The 22,119-nt window shown below is 44.8% G+C and overlaps 1 protein-coding gene across 1 annotated transcript in view; it reads left to right on the forward strand.

Moving 5' to 3' along the window:
* Positions 1-290: 290 nt before the first annotated feature.
* ERI3 (ERI1 exoribonuclease family member 3) overlaps positions 291-22,119 on the forward strand; it is a gene marked incomplete at its 3' end in the record, with an annotated part of 42,845 nt that continues 21,016 nt past the window's right edge. Inside the window, exons 1-3 of the mRNA XM_008943506.1 lie at positions 291-556; positions 14,972-15,088; positions 21,136-21,195. Of these exons, the coding sequence (XP_008941754.1) occupies positions 308-556; positions 14,972-15,088; positions 21,136-21,195 (426 nt within the window). The remainder of the gene's footprint in view (positions 557-14,971; positions 15,089-21,135; positions 21,196-22,119) is intronic.

A 22,119-nucleotide genomic window follows, 5' to 3' on the forward strand; every position in this document is an offset into this window, starting at 1 on the left:
GGAGTTTTATCTGGTGCCTGGAGCCATGACTGTTGTGTGTCTCATAGCTCTTAATTTAGAGCTGCTTGCGGAGGTTAATTTCCAGTGGCCTGTGATTCTGGACACCTTGAGCTCAGTGGAGGTGTTGTCTGTTGTGCTTAGAGCAGATTACTGTGTTATTTCAGGTTTACCATGCTGGAACCTCCACCAGGAAACAGAAGAAATCCATGTCAGAGAAGGACAGTGAGGAGATACTAGCAGAGATTAGATGTATGTGTGCATGAGTAACGTGAGTCTCTCTTCAGTTTCAGATGCCTCTGGATGTTCAATGATAGCACTTCTCCATACTGGAGCAGCAAAGTTTCCCCAAAACTTACTTCCAAGGGCAAGAAAAGCTCTGTGCTCCCTCCTCCCTGCTGGTGTTCTCAAAGACAGCTCCATCGTAAGCAGGAAACTGGCGTCCCACGGCTTTGGAGCTTCCATGGCAGCAATGTCATCCTTCCCTCCACAGAGATATCACTACTTCTTAGTGCTGGATTTTGAGGCTACATGCGATAAACCACAGATTCATCCTCAGGTAAACAGTCAATCCTGTTAATTATCCCCTTAAAAGTTGCTGCTGCTGTTCTGAGAGGTGGAAGGAAAGGACACAGTGATGGCTTGCTTGTTTTCTCTGGTTTGTCCCCCCTCTTTTCTGTTGCTGGTCCACTAGGGCTTTTGTCAGTCACCTGCTCTCTCAGAAGCAGTGCTGGGATCAGTCTGTGGGAATGAAGTGAAGGACCCTGATTCCCATCAAGGACGTGACAATTCACATGTTATCGAAAACATCTTTAAGTCATGTATACCTGTCATCTGCCTGAACTGGGGAAGGTCTACAGAGTTTTGCTGGGAACCTGCATTAGCAGAGTACTTACGGCAGCCTTGTTTGATTCTGCAAGGAAAAAGGCTGCTGGTAGCCAACAGCTTTAGGAAAAGAATAGTTTTGTTATGGTTAAAAGCTGGCCAGCAGCCAAACACCATGCAGCTCCTCGCTCATGCTCCCCCACCCTGGGGGACAGGGGAGAGAATTGGAGGGGTAAAGGTAAGGAGGCTCATAGGTTAAGATAAAAGCAATTTAATAATTGAAATAAAATAATAATGATAGCAGTAACAGAACATACAGATGAGCAATGCACAATGCAGTTGCTTACCACCCAGTGACCAGTACCCAGCCCGTTCCCACCTAGTGATCCCAGAGGAAAGAAAATCCTGAAACCACAATTCTGGAAAAGCCTGAGCTTCCTGGTCAACTTTCATCTATATACTAAGCATGACGTTGTACAATATGGAATATTCCATTGGCTGCTTAGGGTCCATTGCTCTGACCGTGCTTCCTTCCAGCTTCTTGTGCACCTGCACACTAGCAAGTCATGGGAAGCTGAGAAGTCCTTGATTTCTTAGCAACTACTAAAAACATCAGTATATTATCAGCATTCTTCTCATACCAAATCCCATACTGAATCCAAAACACAGCACTAATATAGCTACTAAGAAGAAAAATTGGCTCTATCCCAGCCAAAACCGGGACAAGTATGAATGATATGAATACATCCAACATAATGGTGTTTCTAAGTAGAGAAGAACAATAGCTTGGAGCTAAGTTATCTTGCCTGGATGTTGACTCTGGAGTGTAAGGAGACAGGAAGAGTTCAGCTTCAGAGAGGTTTTCCTGTGCCCTGCCATTTGAGGCATACAGAGATCCGGGTGAAGTACAGAGGTTTTTCTTCAGATAGTTCTTACATAGTACCATAGAGCATATTAGTAAATGTATTTTCAGTTGTCAGCAGGATGGGCCTAGGTTTTCCAATTAAATTGGAAAACTGTGCTAAAAAGAAAAACAAACATACAAAAAAAAATCAACCCAGCAGCCTAATATTGTGTTGGTAACAGAATTTCTAGTCTGTAAAGGATGCTGCAACTTGGGATCAAACTTGATTCCTCTCTTCCCCAGTAGTGCCTTGGTGAAAGCTGCCCACCTCTTGTTTTTCTTGAAACATGGACAGCAAATTCTCTGCTCTCTTGCTGGGTGTTTGTGGAAGACTGCTGTGGCTCTGCATCCAGTTCTGTTAGCAGGATCCTAACTGCTGCCCAAGTGAGATGTCAGGCTATTTCCTGCACGCTCCGCCTCGGGTGCACAGACCTGTCAAAGCTGTAAATTGGATCTACCTTGTCCCTTTGGAGATGGGTTTGGTCTGTGCACATTTTGATGCAAAACCATGATGCATGTGGAGCTAGTTTACGGCTGGCAGTAAAAAGGAGCATGAGTGGAATATGATTACTACTCTTTTAAGGAGCTTTGTCCCCAAGTCCTTGCCAGGGAAAGTAATGGTCTGGGCCAATGCAGATCCACTATATATTTTGTTAGTGAGATAGCACCTTTAAGGTGGAGATGTTCTTCAATGTTGTTTTTCCAGTCTGCTGTGTTCAGTGCTTGTCTGCATTGTATTGTGTGTGGAAAGGACTGTCAGTCCCTTTCACCCTCACCGAAGAATTAGTTTGATAAATAAAGAAATGACTCTTGATACATGGGAATGAGCATAGCTGGAGAGGCTGAAGATCCCTGCTGGAATTGGGCAACTTGTAAAACGAGGCTTTGGTTGATTTCCCTACTTATATCTTACCTTTTTGCTGACTGGCTTTTGTCCTCTTTACTTCTGGTCCGTATGTTGTGGTCAGCAAACTGCGCTGTGTATTTCAGCAGTGTTTTGTGCCAGCTTTTAGGATCTTCCACTGGAGCAGTGGCAGACAGGTTTTGGAGGTTTGGTCTGAGGACAGACCTGGGAGATAGGAAAGGAGGTGATCTTCACTGTGATCCCGATCCTCGTTTTGCATTTGTTTTAATACCTGCACAATAGAAGTCTAGATCCAATGAAATTCAAATGCCTTGATTTGATGAGGAGGCTGCATGTACAGTGCTAAGCTGTGATCCAGGTTACTCTAAGCAGGTAGGCACAGCAATAAATTTAGTCAGCTCAGCCTAAAAGTCTTGCAGAGTGCATTTGCCACCATGCAACATGCTTCACATTTCTCTCTAACTTCTCTTCAAAATATTCTGGCTTCTTACCAGAAGCTATTGGAAGAGCTCTCTTTTCATCCATGCTAAGGTGTGTGTGACTGCCACATCTGCTTCCCCTTCCGCTGTATTTACTTGTGCTCTTCTGCAGCCAGCACCCTTGCTGGCTTTATCCTGGGGAGATTCTTCGTGATCATTTGGGAGCCCTGAGGACTCTTTCTTTCCATTCCCTTTCATGCTGCCCGATCTCTTTCTGAGGTCTCATTGTATGGCCTCGGTACTGGAGGTGAAGGAGGGTCAGGGACAGCGGTATTCCCCTGGGAAATGGAATCTGCTGCATTGTGGCTTCAGTGGCTGGGACCACTGGCTGAGTGCTCATGGCTACTGCCCTTTGCCTTATCACTTCTGGGCCGGGCATGGAGGGTCCTTCACATTCCGAGCCCTACACCCACAGAGCATCCCTGGTAGCATCCTTGTAGCTGTGACTTCTGATGGCTTTCAGCAGATACAGCCCTCAATCAAAGTGCATGTTTATATGCACAAAGAAGCAGCTTAGCTTTATGGTTTTTTTTAATCTGTTTATGAATAATGAGACCATCCCAGAGAGAAAAGAAGGTGGGGGGTTTAGCTACATTGCCCCAGATGGATAGGTGGGGAAACCTGAACAGAGGCACAGTCTGTGTTGTGTAGTGTTTTAGCCAGCCAAGGGTCAGTCTGGGTTGGCAGTAAGGGATGTTTATGGCTGGTCCTTCTCATCTCTTTAAAGCTTATCTTGTGTGCTTGGAATTTGATCCAAATCCAAGTGGGGTCAGGTGGGAGCTGTTGTTCTGTGGAGACTGGTGCACCTTGGCAGTGGTAATGTGTTTCATTTTTTCAGCTCAAACTCTGATTTTTTTTTTTTCCTTTACTGTCTGCAAAGAGTTTGTAAGTACCTGCTGCTTTTATATGCTGTCAGCTTGTAGAGCTGGCTGCATACGGTGCTTTAGCTGCACAAGAGAAGATGCATTAATAAGTGGGACTTCTGTCCCTTTGTCCTTGTATACACCAGTGTTTATGATGGTCAGTGCTTTCAGTGACTGTGTTAAGGAGGTCCCCAGGCTCAGATCCTGGCTGCCTATAACCTTATTTTATGAATGCAGCGGGTGGATGTGCCCCGTTTGGTCAGCAAGCCAAGTATCTTGCCTTCAACTTCAGCAGAGTGGATGAAAAGCCATGATTTTTTTTTAATGTAAGAAGTCTGAAGGTAAAAATCGGATCTGTTCAAAGCTGAATTTGAAATTAGGCTTCTACATAGGATGTCCATCTCTACTGTAATCTGTTAAAGTCAGTTAAAACCAAATAAAATTCAAGCTTTGTCTGCTGTGTGGAAGTGTAAAAGAGTATCAGCCTCCTGACCCAGAGCTGGACCTAGGAGATCCTAAGCTGCTAAATGAGCTCTTTGAAATGATGAAGTGGCTTTTTTTTTCATGTCAGCTTTTTCAGGTACTTGACTTCAGTGTATCAGTTTCACCCAAATTTGATTATCAGTTGGGAATTAGAAATTTGTCTCTTCCAAACTCTAAGGAGAAGATATGAAATATTCAGATCTTATAGCTGCTGAAGGAGATTGTGATCAGAGGCAGAAGAATTAATTGACAGGCAATATTTTCATTGTTCTCTTAAACAGTGCATTTTAAATTTAAAAATATCTTGGTATTTTTCTTTAGTGTATCCTACATATGTCAAGTTTGCTTAGCATGCATTTTGATTCTTACTTTGGAGGAATTTAGAATTATAATTGTTGTCAAATGAAACTAGACATACTAATAAATACAGAACAGTTTCAAACTCACCATTTGAACGTAAACCCATAAACACAGACTGTGAATAAGTCTGTGTTCAGTTACTAGTTTATTTTTAAGTGTACAATCAAATCTGGATGATCACAGTACATTTCCTGATTGACAAAAGCATATAAACAGATGGGAGCCAGTCTTTCTGTAAGGTAATATTAAGTACAAATGCACGACAAGGTTACGTAGGGTTCAGGCTGTTTCCTAGAGTGCTGGTGTAGAAGAGCAGTAGAGGCATTTTCTCCTGAAATCTGTCTCACGGTTCTGGCTCACAGTCGTCAGTAGGTGCAGCTGGAATGGCTGCAGTGATCTCTGCTTCTCTGCCACCCATACAGCTCTACCCGTCGTGTCATTCCCATGGCAGGGACAACTAAATGATGTGTAGCTACTCCTGAGACAGTGTGATTTATAGACTAACCTTGTAATGGGGATGGATGCTGATTTCCACTGAATTTAGGCTTTAGCAACAGATAGGCAGGTCCTGCTGAGCTCGCTGCTCAGGGTGAGTGGGTAGGGGATAGGCAAGCCACCTTGGGAGCCATAGGCCAGGCTCTGAAGACCTTCTAGGAGGTTTATGTCCCAGAAATCACAAACCTCCAGTGGGGAGGGGGTTATGAAGTGACTGCTCATCCCCTGCAAGGTGTATCTTGTGTGCGCGTTTGAAGCGGCATTCTGTGGAGCCTCTGTCGGGGCAATCCTAGCTGAAGGCCAGGATGGGAGTGCAGAAGGTGGCTCACACAGTAATGGAGATTGTCACAATCTTACCCAGAGGTGGATAATGGAGATGTGCCCGTGCCTGCCTTTTCTATCTAGATGTCCCCATGTAGCAGCTTTCTTCTTACATGGTTTTTGTGTGGCTGTTAAGCTCAGAGCATTAGAAATCACCTGCCAAAACCTGTATTAAGGATGATCATGAATTGCTGAAAAGTGAAGAAATTCAGGCTTGTTTCCCATGGCAACTTTAACTCGGCACCCTTGTGTGTAAGTATTACACTGGAATATTAATCTGCAATTACCTGTCTTCATGCAGCTTAGGCCTGGGTGTCGTTTTAAATATCTAGTTCTCAATTCAACTTCTTACAGTGTTGTTTCTAGAGGATTGCTATTAAAAATGCACATAATGGTGACGAAGTATTTTCTGGTTTTTTACTTTTAATAAAAGTAAGTGAAAATATATATATTTACCATCTCTTTGCCAGTTATGGCTGTTGTTATGCCACTCTTCTTATGTTGGCATGCTTTAAGTTTGTAGAGTGACAGGAAACAGTTCACATAAAAACTGTTTCAGATGGGTTTTTCTGTTTAGGTTGGTTTTTAACAATCTTTTGAAAAAAAAAAAAATTGAGACCTAATAGCTTGTTCCACTGAACAGTTAAAAATTTTGCAAAGGCACATGAATATCTGTAGCTCAAAATCCTACGAGGTGCGTCTGAAATTAATATGCCATTCTTTTTTAGTAATATTTTCTGTATGTCATGTACTTCATTCCAATTCTTTTGGCCCATTGTGAAATCTTACTGTGACCAATATGAAGAATAAAGTCTTTATTTTAGAAGATACAAAGAGAAGATCAATGTTTTGGAGAGGGTTCTGCAGGTTCCGAGACCAGGTGTGGTGTAGCCCTCAGAAGCTGCATTCTCCGTGGCAGTCATTTTGCCTTAGAAACCTCCCTCATTCTCCCAATAAGTGGGGACAACCTTCCTGTGACCCGTGTGAGTCTGACAGGGTGGGCTATTGCTCCAGGCAATAGAATTAGCTGTATTTATTTAAAACCTGATGAGCTGGAGAACATGAACAGTTACTGAACCCAAATCTCCTGGAGAACACAACCATAAGACCACCAGGCAAGACATCTGATGTATGGGGGGGGGGAAAAAAAATTCAAAGCAATTTCTTATTTCAAGATACAAACCCAGCATTATTATAGCAACAAGCTTAAAATACCAAGGCACTCGGGTGGCCAATTGCTGCCGTCCTAACCTGACCCAACCTGCTTAGCTTTGGGCTGGTTATTGACAGGCCGATGAGATGACTACTTAAAAGCCATCAGTCATGTTGCCCTTTCCCTCAGTGTGTGCCGACACCTCACATCAGTTATGCATCCCAGCGTGCAATTCCCCACCTGTGCTGTTTGAACACTGTATCCTTAGCTGTGCAAACATTACACATCGTTTAGGTGACAAGTTGCAAAGTTAAGTAGACTTGTTGTTACAGCAGAAAGTAGTTGAGCCGCAGTCACCCTGAAAAGAAAAGATCCAGGCTAGCTCAGGACTGTGTGAGTCTGCTGTGTGGTGTGTAAAGGCTTGTTTGCCTCTTTGTAAAGCTGCTGCTGAGGGTAACGTATATGGCCCTGTATGGTCACTGATGGTCAGCCTGTGCCTGCTGCTCTTTTGCAGCCTCTGAGGTAGGGAAGAGTTTTTTGCATCCCTCCCAGCATGATGTTTTAAAAGTAGCATGGTGTGGCACCTCTCCAGTGCTGCATGGGGACAACGCTTTTCAGGGTCCTGTGGTTCCTGAGGAATGCCTTTGCTGTGTGAAGATGGGCTTGGTTTAGTTTTGAACAAAACCTTTCTGATAAAGAGAAAGCTCAGCTCTTTTGGTGAGGAGGGCACAGGACATGCCTAGGTCTTGTGCTTCTCTTCTTCATGCCAAGCTGGCTGTGCAGCCATCCCTGTGTTGTCTTTATTGGTCTGTGCACTTGTTAGCTGGCAAAACAGCTCATTGTTAGGTTATTTACTTCCTCTCTGCCAGGCAGAAATGCGCTGTCACCAGCAGCTAGTTGTGATGTCTGTAAAAGCCTGGCTGTTCATTTACATGTGCTAGTATGCCCTTTCCACCTATCCCAGATGTTTTAGTGTTGCTGGGAACATTGATCGTTTGTGCTGCTCAATATCAGGTGAAGAGGTTGAGTCTTGAAATGATTTGATAATTCTGCAATGGGGACTGCACAGGCTGGTTGCTTGCAGTAGAAATGAACGGATGTGAGAAGGATATAGTGTAGTTGTCATCTTTTAATGAAGAGGTAATATTTGGAAATGTGGTTGTGCTGTTTTTAACCTGGTTTCGGTACTAAACTTCCCCCAAACTGTCAAGCTTAAATTGTTGTTGACGGTGTCGGTGGAGATTTTCTGGGTGGTTAAATATGTGTCAGTAGTGCTTGAAGAAAGAAGTTGATGTGTTCATATCTGTTGGTCTGTATTTCTCATCCCAGGTGTGGAAAGAGGAGGGAGGTTCTACCTTTCTCCTGATATCTGGGTGCTGCTAGAGAGATGAAATAGCTTTGTGGGTTTTGGCAGGTGAGGTGTTGCTGATGGTGAGAGGCGGGAACCAGCCTGGGAGCAAACAACTATGAAAAGTTTTGTTCAGGATGGCAGGACAGGGGTTGTGAGCCAGCTGTCAAGGTTTTAGGTACGATAGCAGGTATGAAAGAAGTCCCAAAGACCACAGCGATAAGTTTAGAGGGAAAATGTCATTTGCAAGACATGTGGATCCTCCTTTTGTTTGCTTTGTAAGAAGGAACCTCAGCTGAGGAGGTGCTCTGCTTTGGAAAAAAGAGAGTGTGTTCCAAGAGGGTGCAAAAGAGAAGCAGTGAGTGTGAGCAGGGTCTGCAAAACACAACTGTGAATGCAGGGTGGATGGCATTGGGGTTGTGTTAGTGCAGTGACGAGACGGGTGTGTATGATGAGGTCTTCTGCGGCAAAAATGGGAAAAGCAATGTTCTGGCCTGTATCTGCTGTGCGTAGGAAAATGAATTTAAACAAGGGAGAGCAAGGGAAATTCTGATTAGACATTAGGAAAAACTTTCCAATGATAAGACTAATGAAACAGGAGGATAGAGTGCCTGGGGAGTGTGTGAGTCTCTCTTATTGGAGTCTGTAAAAACAGCCTAGACAAAGTCAGAAATTATTTAGGGGGAGGTGATGCTGCCCTCAGGCTGGTGCATGGACTAGATGCCTCTCTTAAAGCTCAAGCTCCTGGAGGCATGTGATTAGATGAGAATTTCAGCTTCTATTAAAGAAAGAGAAATGGTCCCTCACCCTCACAGTTGTAGGGAAGCACCTGTAAATAAGAACCAGGTTTGATGCCAGTGCGGAACCCAATATGCAACTCAAAATTTAACTTGAGAAAATCCAGCCTTTGACAAGGGGCTCTAGTGCCTGAGTGTTGGGGGTAGGCAGTGCTGTTCAGCTAAGAGCAGGGGAAGGAGGAAACCTTGGATATTCAATGGCAGCAGAATTTGTCTTCACATCATCTTATCCCAGTGTTTCATGATTTTTCCATATTCCTGCCAGTTCTCTTGTGTTTGATTTTCATGTGTATTCTCCTTCACACTTTCCAGGAAGTAACAGTTGTTTAAACGTATTAGATTGTTGGGTGTGTGCATGTGTATTTCAAACTAAGTAGTAATGAAAAAAGAAATCTGGGGGGTCAGGTGCTTCCCGGAAGACCTTTTGACAGAGTTGATCAGTACATAGAATAACTTGGCTGGGATGGAAGCACTGAGAGACTCCTTGCCATGTGTGTGCAGGTAAGCAGGCATCTTTTGGACAGTCAGCATAGTCCGGATTCAGCAGAAGTCCTGCTGTCCCCCACTGCAGAGGTGTTGCCTTTATGGTACTTTTTTTGGTTAGTTTAATAAAAATTTAGAAGTGGGGAAAAGACCTATGAGGTCATCTTGGTTACAGCCCCTGAGGGCCGTTGCAAGGCTGCTCACTTGGAAACGGCTTTGGTTAAAATAATAATTAAGGGAGAGGATGGAAACTGGGGAGGCAGATCTGTTAGGGTGGTGCTGTCCTTACTATGTCCCTTTTCGATTTTAATTGCCTTGGAAAAAAAGGAAAATCACAAGGCTTTAAAAGCTCTGATTCTTCCTGCTCTTCAACCCCCCGCCCCCTCCCCGATCTTGGAGGCATCAACTCTCATCTGTCAAAGTGTAAATCAGCAATTAAAACACAAACAGCGAAATGCCAAAGATGACCTGAAGCACAAAGCAACTGACAAACAAGTCCGGACAAATCGGCGGATAATTTATAAGCATTGCCCTAAAATCTAATTATTTGGCAATTCGAATTTGCAGCCGGCCAGGGCTGTGCAATAAATTTAACCCGCCATAAATTATTTAGGAGCAGCCCGTGGTGTAAATCAAAAACACGAGTGTTTGTTTAAGAAATAAGCTCCTTGTGCATAAACTGACTTTTTTTCTCTAAAGAGGTGTGGGGGGGAAGCATCCCAGAACAAAATGAGCTGGTGCTGTGTCCCTCCACAGACTCCCTTCCCTCTTCTGTCCTTACCTTTCTTGAAGGTGTAAAGGGGTCTTTTGGTAGGAAGTTTTATGCTTTTCCTTATCAGAAATAATCCCTTTCTCTCAACGGCCTCTGCTTGGTTTTATTGCATTTTGAACAGTCAGCTCTGATTTTTATGGGCATCTTTTATTCTTGTGTTTATTAAACTTCTTCACATGGGGGTGGGAGTAAAGGATAAATTATTCACTGGTAGTTTTTGAACTGAATAGGCCACGTGGTCTTCATCAAATACATAACTCCGTGTCCTGAAGTGTGCTCTGTCCACTTGGTATGTGAGCGTCTGGATTAAAAGGTTTTGAGAGCCAGGAAGTTCTTGCTGGGCACTGTGTTCTTTGTGTCTAATGATGTTAGTGCTCCCCAGATCCAAAAAGATAAGCAAGAAGATTCCTCTGTGGGAATTAGTGTAACTTCAGATGCTTTCTTCTCTGGACTCCAAAGCTCTGTCTGTTACAGGAAATTACTTAGAGAGTAGTGTGCTTGTTCGTTTCTTTTATTAGCAACAAGATCAAGACAGCTGAATTTGTGCATCCCTACTCTGGTGTTAAAGGGCAGGGAGTTTCATTTAGGATGATTGGGTAAGGAAAGGCTGGGTTTATAGCAGTGCTTTCACATGCCCTTATGCATTTTTCAAATCCCCCGTAAAAGGAAGTCCCTATAGCCGTTCCACAGTTACCTTGCAGCCTCCTGCTGCTGCTCAGCCCACTGGCCTGGGACAGCCAGGTCGTATGGGAGGCTTCCACCTGGGACCTCCGTCTTTTTGGGAACATTGTTTTATTTAAGGGCAAAAATTTTGAGCAAGTTGTCACCGAGACTTGCTTGAAGCATCGTGAAATCAAAAACGCGAGTCTGTTGTAAAGAGAGTGGACCTGGTAAGGGATATGTATGTACAATCCCCGGGCTCTGTAGGCTCCTATTGTTACTGTGTTTGGGGGCGCAGCTGAGGGGAGGGACAGGGTGCCAATGTCTTTTTCTTTAAGCGTGTTAATATTGATTTTAGAAGCTCTGTGTTCCAACAATATAAATGCAAATGCCTGTAATTGGGAGCCGCGTGCAGAATTTCTCAACAGAAAACATGCTGAACTTTTCATGACAATGAAAGGAAAATAAAAAGCTGCTTATTTACTGCTGGTGGTTTCAATCCTGGATTTCCTTTCAAGTTACTTTGCAGCGCTGAATAAAATACCTAATTGTAGTGCTCGCAAAATTCAAATGGGTACATTTGTTCTTCTGGTAGCTTGTGGCTATTTGCAGCCTTTGGACGCCCTCAGCTTTATTTCAGCACATCTATAACTTCTGGTTGTGCTGTAAGGAAAAAAAAAAGGGGGGGGGGGGAGGAAAGAGACTTAAAAGCCCTAAATTCTTCTGGCAGAAATTGCTGCTGAAGTTGGAACATGTACTGAGTGTTGCAAGTAGAAATGGGTGAGGATCTCAAGGTAAAATAAGATTCTGACAAAAGAAAGGAAGTGGCAGTGAAGTTCTCCTTTTAATTCCCTTGTGCTGCTCTTCTCCACCTTTCTCACTTGGAAAGAAGCAGCAAAAGTCCTTGATGGTGGAGAAGGAGTTGAGCACGTTGAGTTCACTGGGCTGCTGTGAAATGTGAGAGAGCGCCCGGCTGCCTTCCTGCGTCATGGTCTGTTGGGGGCTTGTGTGTGTGTGCCTAAGTGCTCACCATTTCATAGTAATTACTAATGAAATTCTAGATCTGTAATAACATTTTGGATATCTAAAACAAACCATATGCTTGTAAAAAAAAAAAAAAAAAAAAAAAAAAAAAGTGGAAACAGATCAACTTTAAGCCATAAATTCTTGGTAATAGAGGCCTCTTCCCCCCCTTTCTGTTTATGTTTGATAGATATTTTTGTTTCTGCAGGAATGTCAACTCTTAATTTCATGATGTATCATGGGCTTAAGAAAATTGAATTTAATAAAGGCAAAAGATGAATGGCACCTTTAAAGGTCCCAACACTTGTCTTTATTAGCAGGACAAACTGCAGGGTCTCCAAACACTGCTTCTCTCCAAATGAAAGTTTAAATGAAAAGTACAGCAGTGTCACAGGTTAAATTTCATTGCAGGACTGGCTAACATCGTTAGTGAGGAGTGGGGCTGATTTCATGGGGCTGGTATCTGTTGCCTTAGATACCAGTGGAGCAAACACTGCCAGAGACTGGAAAAATCTCCACTACAGGAGACGTGCAGATAAACAGCCTTTTGGGAAAGGGCCTTTACCACTTGCTTCAAAAAGCGACCAAATAAGCCCAGAAGAGTGGCTGTCATTTCTCCCAAGACACTTGAGTTACTCCTGGGGTTCCACCCCTGCTCCTGGCCGCATGCTTCCCGCAGACCTGTAGTAATTCTGGATATTGTTACATTTTCCACATTTTTTTAGTGCGGCTTTCTATTTCCTCTGTCTGTCTTAATCCGACCCTCCTGGAAGTGCTTTTGGCCTTTGGTTCTGGAAGGCAAGCAACGCCTTTGTTTATCAGATCAGCAGCAGGGCTGTCTTTCACTCTTGCTTTGCATCCAGCCACTTGATGGCCCCTAAGGATGTTTCCGGTCCCTTAGGACCGATCTCGGTGCTGTGGTGCAGCCCTGCTGTGAAATCCAGCTGGTATGTGTCGCTCTCTGGGAGGGGACCGCTTGTCTTGCCCTGCCATGGGCTTGCCTGCTTCCATGGTCAACCCCGGGGTGGGATGCAGACCTAAGGGGCAGTGAGCAGCCCCAGCCCAGTTTGAAGGATGAGGTGGTGTTATCCCGAGGTTACGCCTGGCTCCGTTGCAGCGCCCTGTCCACTGGCTCAAAATTTGCAGTCTGTTTTCATTCTGAACAGAAATTTGCTGCTTTCAGAGCTGATCTGTGGTGGCTCATTCGAAGGGAGGATCAGCTGTGTCCAGCATTTCTTCCTCAGGTTGAGTTTGTCATGTTTCCATGGGTCCTTTCGGGTGACTGAAACTGGTGAGTTTGGATGTACCACAACAGGCAATCTGAATGTTGTTCAGGTATTCTGCCTCTGTGTCCTTCTCCGTTTCCAGCCCATGGCTTGAGTTTTGTCTCTTTCCTGGGGAAACTTGGTGGCTCTTGGTGGATGGTATGGCCATAGGGAAGGATGTGCCCAACCCTCTGCTCTGCCTTAGACTCCATGGCATGTGCAGCATGTGGTATAGCCAGCCGTGGGGAAACGGTTAAGCCTTGCGTCCTCTGCAGCTTGACTGCACAGTGCCTACACCTGGGCACTTCAGTGCTGTTAACACTTTATTTTATTTTAATTTTTTTTTTTTTTAACTTTCAATCTCAGTGGCACGTGCTCCCCACGTGCCCTCGTCTGGGCTCCGTGCCTGCTGCTCCAGGGAGCTGCTCTGCTGCAGCCACGGGTTCTGTCCACCCTGGAAATAGGGTGTTTCTCCTGGCTATTTAAATTATTTGTTGTTTCCATTTACCCACCCAGCTTCTTGCCCTCCCTCTGCCTGCTGGGGTGGTGATGTCATCAGCTCATATGTGTGACCACACGATGATTTCCGCCTGCAGGTCATGTGGGTTGCATCCAGGGTCCAAAAACTGTGTTAGTTCCTCTGCAGCGGCTGCATTTGCCACATGCTAATTTTACTCACAGGAGTTGGATTTTTTTTATTTTTTATTATTTCTTATTTGTCTCTTCCAGATGTTTTCAGGCAGTTGTGTTTTTTTTTGTTGTTAAACTAATTCCATTCATGTTTTAAAAATTTATGAAAGCGCTAATAAAAATGTCAAAGTGGTAAAAATGTTAGCTTTTGCTCTGCTTTGATTAAATTTTGCAAACTGTTTTTGAATATTAAAAAGCAATATTTTTTTTATTCTCTCTCCCTCTCTCTGTTTCTCTCCAGAAGTGATTTGAGAGGCTTGTTGCATGGATATCACTCAGCAGGCTCATTTGCACTCCAGAACCTTGGTGCCATGCATCTCTATTAAATAACATAGACAAATTATTCTTTAAAGGCACCAAACAAATTGTCACTTCTCTTACATTAAACTGGAAGGAGGAAAGGGAGTGGAAAAGGAGGGGGGTGAACACAAAGGATTTTATCGCTTTTATTCAGTGGTCGGCTTTTTTAATTTCATGTATATTTTTTAATAATTGGGAAATCCATTGCAACTGGATTTGTTTAAACTTTTTATTAACAGGTCCATGTAAATTTTTGATTGCTGATTATTCAAATAATTGAACATTCTTCTGATGAAGGAACGATTTTATTTCCCTATCAGCATAAATTTGCTACAAAGATGAAAATGAATCAGGGCTTGCTACTGTGCTGTATCCCATAGGGATGCATTTGCTGGGGGGAGGTTCCAGCTCATCTCCTCACTCAGTTGGAGGAGAGCAGCGCTCCTCAGTCTCTCTTGGGAAGGAGATGCTTCATGCGCTAGCTCCTGTTGTCTGTCTGGTGGTGTCCTCCAACAGAGATGGCAAAGTGGGGAGGATGGGACTGGTCTTGGGGAGGGCACAGCCTCTGCGATGTCCTTGCTGAACAGGCGTGAGCCCATTGCAAGCACATCTCCTTGTTGTCTGGGTAGCACGTGAGAGTGGTGCTAGAGCATCTTCCTTAGGCTAAGGTTAGGCAGTGATGGGTACCATGGGCACCAGCACTGTCCCACTCTGTGCTCCTTCTGCTCTGCGCCACCTTCCCACTTGTATTGCAGAGCTTTGTGTTGGGCTCGGTTTTGTTTGGGACTGTCAGGGACTTCTTTTGACAGACAGCTTGCTAGGCAGGATCATTTCCAGCTTTGTGTTTTGTTTTGAATGAACAGCTGCTTTTCTTTTTGCCCTATTCAGGAAATCATCGAATTCCCTATCCTGAAGCTGAATGGCAGGACGATGGAGATCGAATCCACCTTTCACATGTATGTTCAGCCTGTGGTGCATCCCCAGCTTACGCCCTTCTGTACAGAGGTAAAGTGCAAAGGTTCCCTGGTGCTCCAAGAGTCTCCCTGGGAAGCAGGTTTCCATTGCACCCAGGGGTTGGGGTCGCTTCCTCATGGTGCAGCTGCAAGGCTGCATGTCATGCCAGCCTCAAGTTAAGGACAAGGGGAATCATTTTTTTGCAGTACCATGCAGAGACTTCAGTTTCGATTCATAAATAACTCTAGCTATGATCTGCTAACTAAAGTATCTGTATATACGACTAGTGAGTGTCTAACTGGGTGGCCACAAAATAAAATCACTCATGTTAGCTGATGCTCAAAATCCTGTAGCCTCTTTGTGAGCCCTTTGTGATTTTGCTGTGCTGCTTTTTGGTGGGAAAGGTCAAAAGAAGCTGGTCTGAGGGAATAACGTATCGTTTGGCTGCATGGTTCGGAGGCTGTAAATGACTCTCCTGTAGGCCTGCCTGTTGGGATTTGATGAGTCCTTCAGAGTGGCAGGATAACCCATGTCTGTGTTTTTAAGACTTTCTTTTCGATGTTGTACTTGTGGGGCACTTGAAATGATTGCTGGAGAAGTGGCCTCTTGTTACGTGTTACATGGTTACTCTCATTGCTGAGGACAGCTGCTGTCGAGCTGTGGCCACCTTTTCCCAGATACAGATGAGAGGATGAAGGTGGTAGGTGTGATCCCTGAGGCTTCAAAGCATTAGGGGAGAAGGGGTTGGATTTTTGTTTGTTTGTTTTTCATTCAACACAAAGTTAATGGTTCCTGCAAGTGCGTTCTTCCTCCCTGCTGTAACCATCAAAAGAAAGTTCAAGTTCTTTTTTGCTTTGTTCTTTTTTTTTTTTTTTTTTTTCCTGTCACTGTGCTGGTTAAATGTCAGCCAGCTCAGTGACTGAAGTACTGACTGTGGGAATTGGGGTATCCAAGCTCTTCATTCTGTCCATATCTCATCTGGCATCAACAACAATGTGATGTGTTTTCTCCAGCCTCCATGGCTGCAGGTTTAAGCCCTTGAAGTTCTTGTCATGTGTGTACTAACTTGATGAAAAATGACTCCTCTGTGTTAGGTGGAGTCCCCTCCAGGACCAGCCAGCCCCTTCCATATTTCCACATTGTAAAAACAAATACTTTTTTTTTTTTTAATTCTCTTGCAACTAGAAGCCATCTGAAGGTATTTTATTTAAACTTAAAAAAACCCCACACCTAATCACAGAAAACATTATTCCCAGGAGAAGGGCTTTCAGAAAGCTATAAATGTGTGAAAACAGAGGTTTATAATGGAAATAATTTTGCAACCTTTATGCTAGAAGGCTGGACAACTACTTTGGCTCTCTTTATCCCCATGAGACTTGCTGGACATATGCTTGTACAAATGTGCTAAATCTCACAGCTTGCACCTGATCTTTGCTAAAAGCAATGTCATCTTCTAGCATAGAGCCCAAAATATCCATTTTACCTGTCATCTATGTTTTAGAGAGAAGCTGTCCAACTCGTTGACTCCCACCAAAATTCCTTTTTCTGGAAATTCCTCTCTTGGGTCATCTATATTCTAGAGAGAAGTTGTCCAACTCATTAACGCCCACCAAAATTACTTTTCCTGGAAATTCCTTTGTTGGGTCCTTCCTGCTTCTGCTGAGGGTTGCAGCTCTGCTCTTGCATAAGAGTCTGCATGACTTGCTTGGCTGTGGCTGTCTGAGCTGAACAGAGGTGGCCTCTGGCCTGCTGCAGCCTTAAGGCATTGAGAGGTTCTCTGCATGTCAAGCTCATGACCAAGACATTCAGCCCATCTAATGCTCCGGCACTATGGTGCTGGTTTCTGTCTTCTCTTGCTCGTGGGGGGCCTGGAGCCAGCTGTTAGTATCTCTGCAGATTTGTGCCCCCTGCATGGTGCCCTCAAGCAAGTGAAAACATGTGTGCATGTGCACCAGCCATGTGCTTGCAGGAGTCTTCAGGACAGGAATGGATGTCCCCGCTACAGAGGTCTGCTGCAGGCTCTGCCACTGACCTTGGTCTGGTGTCTTGTGTCCAGAGTTGGATAAAAATGGACAGTGCTGAAGCCGGCAGGCAAAATGATCGCAGAACCCCCGCCCTTGTGTATTAGTGGCACAGAATGGTCCACCTTGCCAGGTTTGGCAAGTGCTGTTATTAACAGTGTGGGTCAGGGAGCAGGTTTTAATCCAAACCTGGAAGCCGTTGGCTGCTGTCCAGCCCCTTGCTGCACCCATGCAGTGCAAAAATAGCCTTTTGTATTGGCAGCTGTTTTTTTGTGGAGGCTGTAGTGGCTGCGTAGGGTCCTGTGGGGGTGGTGACTTGTGGCAGGCAGGCGCAGGGGTCGGCCCCGTGCCACGGGTGCAGGTTCCCTGAGAGCCTGGGGACGTAGCCGGCCGTGCTCGGCGTCCAGCTCCTGCGGAGCCGCTGCTCGTGCGGCTCCAGCGCTTGCCATCGACTTTCAGCTGTTCTGTGCTTTCTCAAAAAATACCCATTTTGCTAAATGCCACTAAAGGGCTTTGTCTAGGCACCTCTACTTACAAAGGGTGAGATTTATTGGCCTCTTTGTCTACAAAGAAAGACCAGGCCTGATTATCAGATAGTACACCAGAGACAAGTGCTTAGGCAATCAGCAAACTGTCTTGGAGTAGAAATATGATAGTTTCCCAGATAAACTCTGTAGGAAAAGCAGTGGTGTTGACATTACACAGTAGCCTCTCTGCTGGGCTGCTGCTTTCTCCTCTCCCCTCTGCTCGCTGCCTTTCACAGAAAGCAGTAGGACTGCTTGATATAGACTGTATGGGGGAGGATCATCAGGGTTGCTTCATGTTACTCCTCAGTCTGGAGTACCTTTCACATCCCTCTCCCTTCTTGAAGACAGCACAGCATGGGAAGGGTGCCTGCAGAGGTGGAGAGCTAGTGGTTACCCTCAATAAGCATATGCTTAGATTTTGGCGTGTCTGTGCTCTCCCCTGGCTACAGGTGGTTCCTCCAACTCCCCACACCAATAGGCAGGAGTATGTCTTCCAGTGCTGGCTCACTCTGTAGCCCTCTTCTTGCACCCTTTCTCTTGACCTGCTTCTGTAAAACAACAGGTCATGAGGCTTGGTTATGATGAGGGATGTGCTGAACATTTAGACAGACAAGGTGGAAAGTGCTTGCAAGTGGTTAAAAGCTATTGTTAGGTATATAAAGCTCACAATGCCCTTTGGAAGATGCAAGTGGTTTGTCTGATGCTCAAGAAAGTTCATGCCAGGAGCTTAAGAGAAAGGTTCCCTCTACACAGAAGGTGCTTGTAACAGGCTTTTTCATGGTACCTTGCTCTCTTTTTATGATTAATTTTTATTGATTTTTTTTTTTCCTGAAGGAACAGACAATAAAAGTACAACAAGATAAATGTCTTCCAGCTTGTTTATGTTCCGAAGTACCATGTGCTTCTTGGGATTGCCAGTGAAATTTACAATTGTGCAGTTTTATGTTTTTATACTTTATCAAAGCAGCAAGACTAGGTAATGTTGCAGAGACTCAATGCATTAGGCTGGATGTTACAGATGGATGTATCTGATAACAGAAAGGATCAGAAAGGGTGAGAGATAAGAAATCTGGTCCCTTTTGAACACTCTGACCTGTAATGAAATGTATCCATGAAGCAGATACATCCCTTTGTATTCCAGGCCATTTCACCCTGTCCTCCCCTGGCCATCAGGGCTGTGGTGCTGAGCAGATGCAGTCCTGAAGGTGCTCAGGGTGAGAGAAGCTGGTTGCAGCAGTCCTGGGTGAGATGCGAGAAGATTGCCTGTCATCGAAAGAGACAGACCACAGATAGACATGCCACAGACCCATGGGTCTCTGGGGCAGAGGAAGGCCACCAGGTGATCAGAGTGCTGGAGCACCTCTCCTCTGAAGAAAAGCTGAGAGAGTTGGTGTTGTTCAGGCTGGGGAAGAAAGGACTTTGGAGAGACCTTACTGTGGCATTTCAGCACTTAAAGGGGGCCCTATAAGAAAGATGAGGACAGCCTTTTTAGCAGGGCCTGTTGTGACAGGAGTAATGGTTTTAAACTAAACAAGAGTACACTTAGACTAGATATAGGGGAGAGATATTTTACAATGAGGGTGGTGAGGCAGTGGCACAGGTTGCCCAGAGAGGCAGTTGATGCCTCATCCCTGGAAACATTCATGGTCAGGTTGGATAGGTCTCTGAGTAATATGGTGTAGTTGAAGATGGCCCTGCTCACTGCAGAGGGGCTGGAGTAGATGGCCTTTAAAGCTCCTTTCCAACCCAAAACATTCTATGATTCTATGATCCTTTCCTAAAAATTCATCATTCAGCCATTTCCAGAAGTTTGATTTGAGCTGGTCTCTGAGAGGCAGAGCCAGCACTTTGCAGTAGATGAGCTGTCCACCTCTGCCATGCGAATGTACAGAGAGGAAGATGGCAAGACAAGCAAAAAAGCCCAAAAAAACATGCTCTAAAGAGCCATGTGTTGATCTCTCAAATCTATTCGACTCTCAGAGCATGAGAAGTCTGTAGGTAGCAGCTGTTACACAATTAAAATACAGATTAATATAAAAACAGTTTCTGGAATATAAAAGAGTGTGTCCCTCCACTTCCTTAAAATTCCACCTCATAATGGCTTGATGAACTTGAGAAACCCAGCTAGAGGAACTCTGCATTCTCAAAATTAAAATACTTTCCCTAAAAGGTATATATTACCATTCCATGGAAGTCACTATGAGAAAATAATCTTTCCACTTACAGTTTATTCAGTGAGTCAGGTATTTGGTATTCATTAAATGTAATTACAGTTTAATTGGAGTTTAATCTTTTTTTTTTCTTCCTCCGAGTTCAGTGCTGTAAGCCAAGCAACCAAAGAAACAGAGAGGTAGAAACTATTGAGCTTCTTTCAGTTGCCACACATTTAATAAAGCAGAGCCCTCTGTTTTGTGAGAGGGCTGATGTTTTACAAGTAGGTTGAGATAGTCTGTATGGAAGAGTTGCTCCTGGGTGGTGGGGGGCTGTCAGCACCTCTCAAGTGGACACTATGGCTTCTGGAGGCTTGGATGCATGCACAGGCAGCAAGGCATGCTCCTAGGCTATCTTTGACCTTTGTTTTATGAAAACGTGTGAGATGTGTAGCTTCAGGAAAGTGCCATATGAAGTGAAATCCTGTTGTGTGCACTTGTTTTAATAATGATTTTTTTAATTACTTGGGTGCATTGATGGCAAGCTACTGACCTCCGATATTCAATATGTTAAAAGACGGTTTTGTCAGATGGAAGGCAGACAGAAAAATTATCTATTTTCCATGTGCCTCAAGCTGTCCTGGGCAGAAACAGGCAGAGGCCCATGAGACTGCATCTTTTTATGTGTGTGTCTAGCTTTAAACAGCAAAGGAGACCGGGTTCAGTCAGTAGGGCTAGCTCTTGGTGGGACCTGCTCCTAAGGAACATCCTGAAAAAGAGAGTACACCAGGGTTCTGGAATAAGGTGGTTTTCTTCAGATATTATACAGTAGTTTTAAATATAATTTTGAAATGCAGAGGGATGCTGTGGTGGACTGTGGAAAAGAGTGGATGCTGAGTGCTCAGCACAGGGGAGGATCACTGGGTCTGTGCTGGGTCTCACTTACCAATAGTGGTCTGTTCTGTTCGTCTAACACTGTGGTTTTGATGTCACCACAATAGCAGAGAAATTATCAGAGATCCCAGTAGTTACCACTGCCTGTGCAAGGCAACATCAAAACTGGTGAAATGCATGTTGAGAAAGGGCAGCATTTTGGGTGTCATGCTGGTACATGAGCAGAAGGCACCACTGTTCTCCAGGTGGATCCTGCCCTGCTGAGAGCTTGTAGATCTATGCTGTGGGTTGGAGCCCCCCTGCTTTCCTGTGTTGGATGAAGCTGTGCCCTTGCCTATGGCTAGGGAGCTGCCAGGGTCACTGTGCTGTAGCTGGCTCCTCAGTAATGTCCATGTGGGTCACAGAAGGATGTTTTGGTTGCAGTGAGATGGACAGGAGAGGAGACCTCTCTAATGATCTTTTGAGTGCTGCTTTGACGCCTGCTTTCTGTTTGTCTCTCGTTTCAGCTGACTGGGATTATTCAAGGCATGGTGGATGGACAGCCAAGCCTCCAGCAAGTGCTTGAGGTAAGCAAAGTAACCTTTAGTTCCTGAACTCTGACCTCTGCTCCTGTCATCCCCTCTTCATCTCTTCCCCTGCACCCTCCCCTTGCTGAGAATCGAACCGCGTAATTTGACTATGATTACAGCTTCATTAGAATAACATTTGCTGTCACGTTGGTGACACGCTGCTGAGAGTATTGAACCATTGATCTGTCATCTCCAGCTGTTCATGTCAAGGGTGCTGACAAGATATCCAAAATCCTGCCAGTAGATAGGAGAAGAGGCGATTCTTGCTTGAGCCAGTTTTAAAGCGCCGAGGCTTTGCTTGAGACCACTGCTCCAGGAGCTTCTGCCCTCATTTTCTCTCCCCTCCCTCAGCACTTTATTAAATTATTTTTTTCCTACCTATTTAAATGCTCAATAATACATGTAGTATAGAAAGAAAATGCCTCTAAAATCTAATCTGGAGGATATGCGAAAGCAGATATAGCCCTAATAATGCCATCTGCTTAATGCTGAATTCCTACAGCATTTAGGGCTTAATTAGCTTGGAAGTATTTCTCCATCAGTAGCTTTCGTTGGTAGTCAAATAGTGAAGGAAACCTCCTCAAGCAGAGCCTGCTTGGGCTGCAGGTTGGTGTTCGATGCATTGTCTCTGTCAGGATTTCCACTGCTGTGCTACCTAATTGTTCCTAATCAGAGTAATTGCAACAATTGCTTATCTGAGGAAATCGAATTAAAGGCTTTAAAATCCTCCATGGAGACAGCACTTCATGGGCACTCGCATTGGGGAGCCAAGAAGGGCGTCGGCTGCTGTCCCTTGCTCCAGAGAGCCTCATGCGGGGCTGGCTGGAAGGTGCCGGCAGCCCACGGGAGGGGGGCTGGGTGCTGCCGGGGGGAGCTCTGCTCCGGGGGGCAGGGAGCAGCCGCCGTCCTCCCCGGCGAGGC

Source organism: Merops nubicus, unplaced genomic scaffold (assembly GCF_000691845.1).
Source record: "Merops nubicus isolate BGI_N331 unplaced genomic scaffold, ASM69184v1 scaffold21477, whole genome shotgun sequence".
NCBI lineage: Eukaryota > Metazoa > Chordata > Aves > Coraciiformes > Meropidae > Merops > Merops nubicus.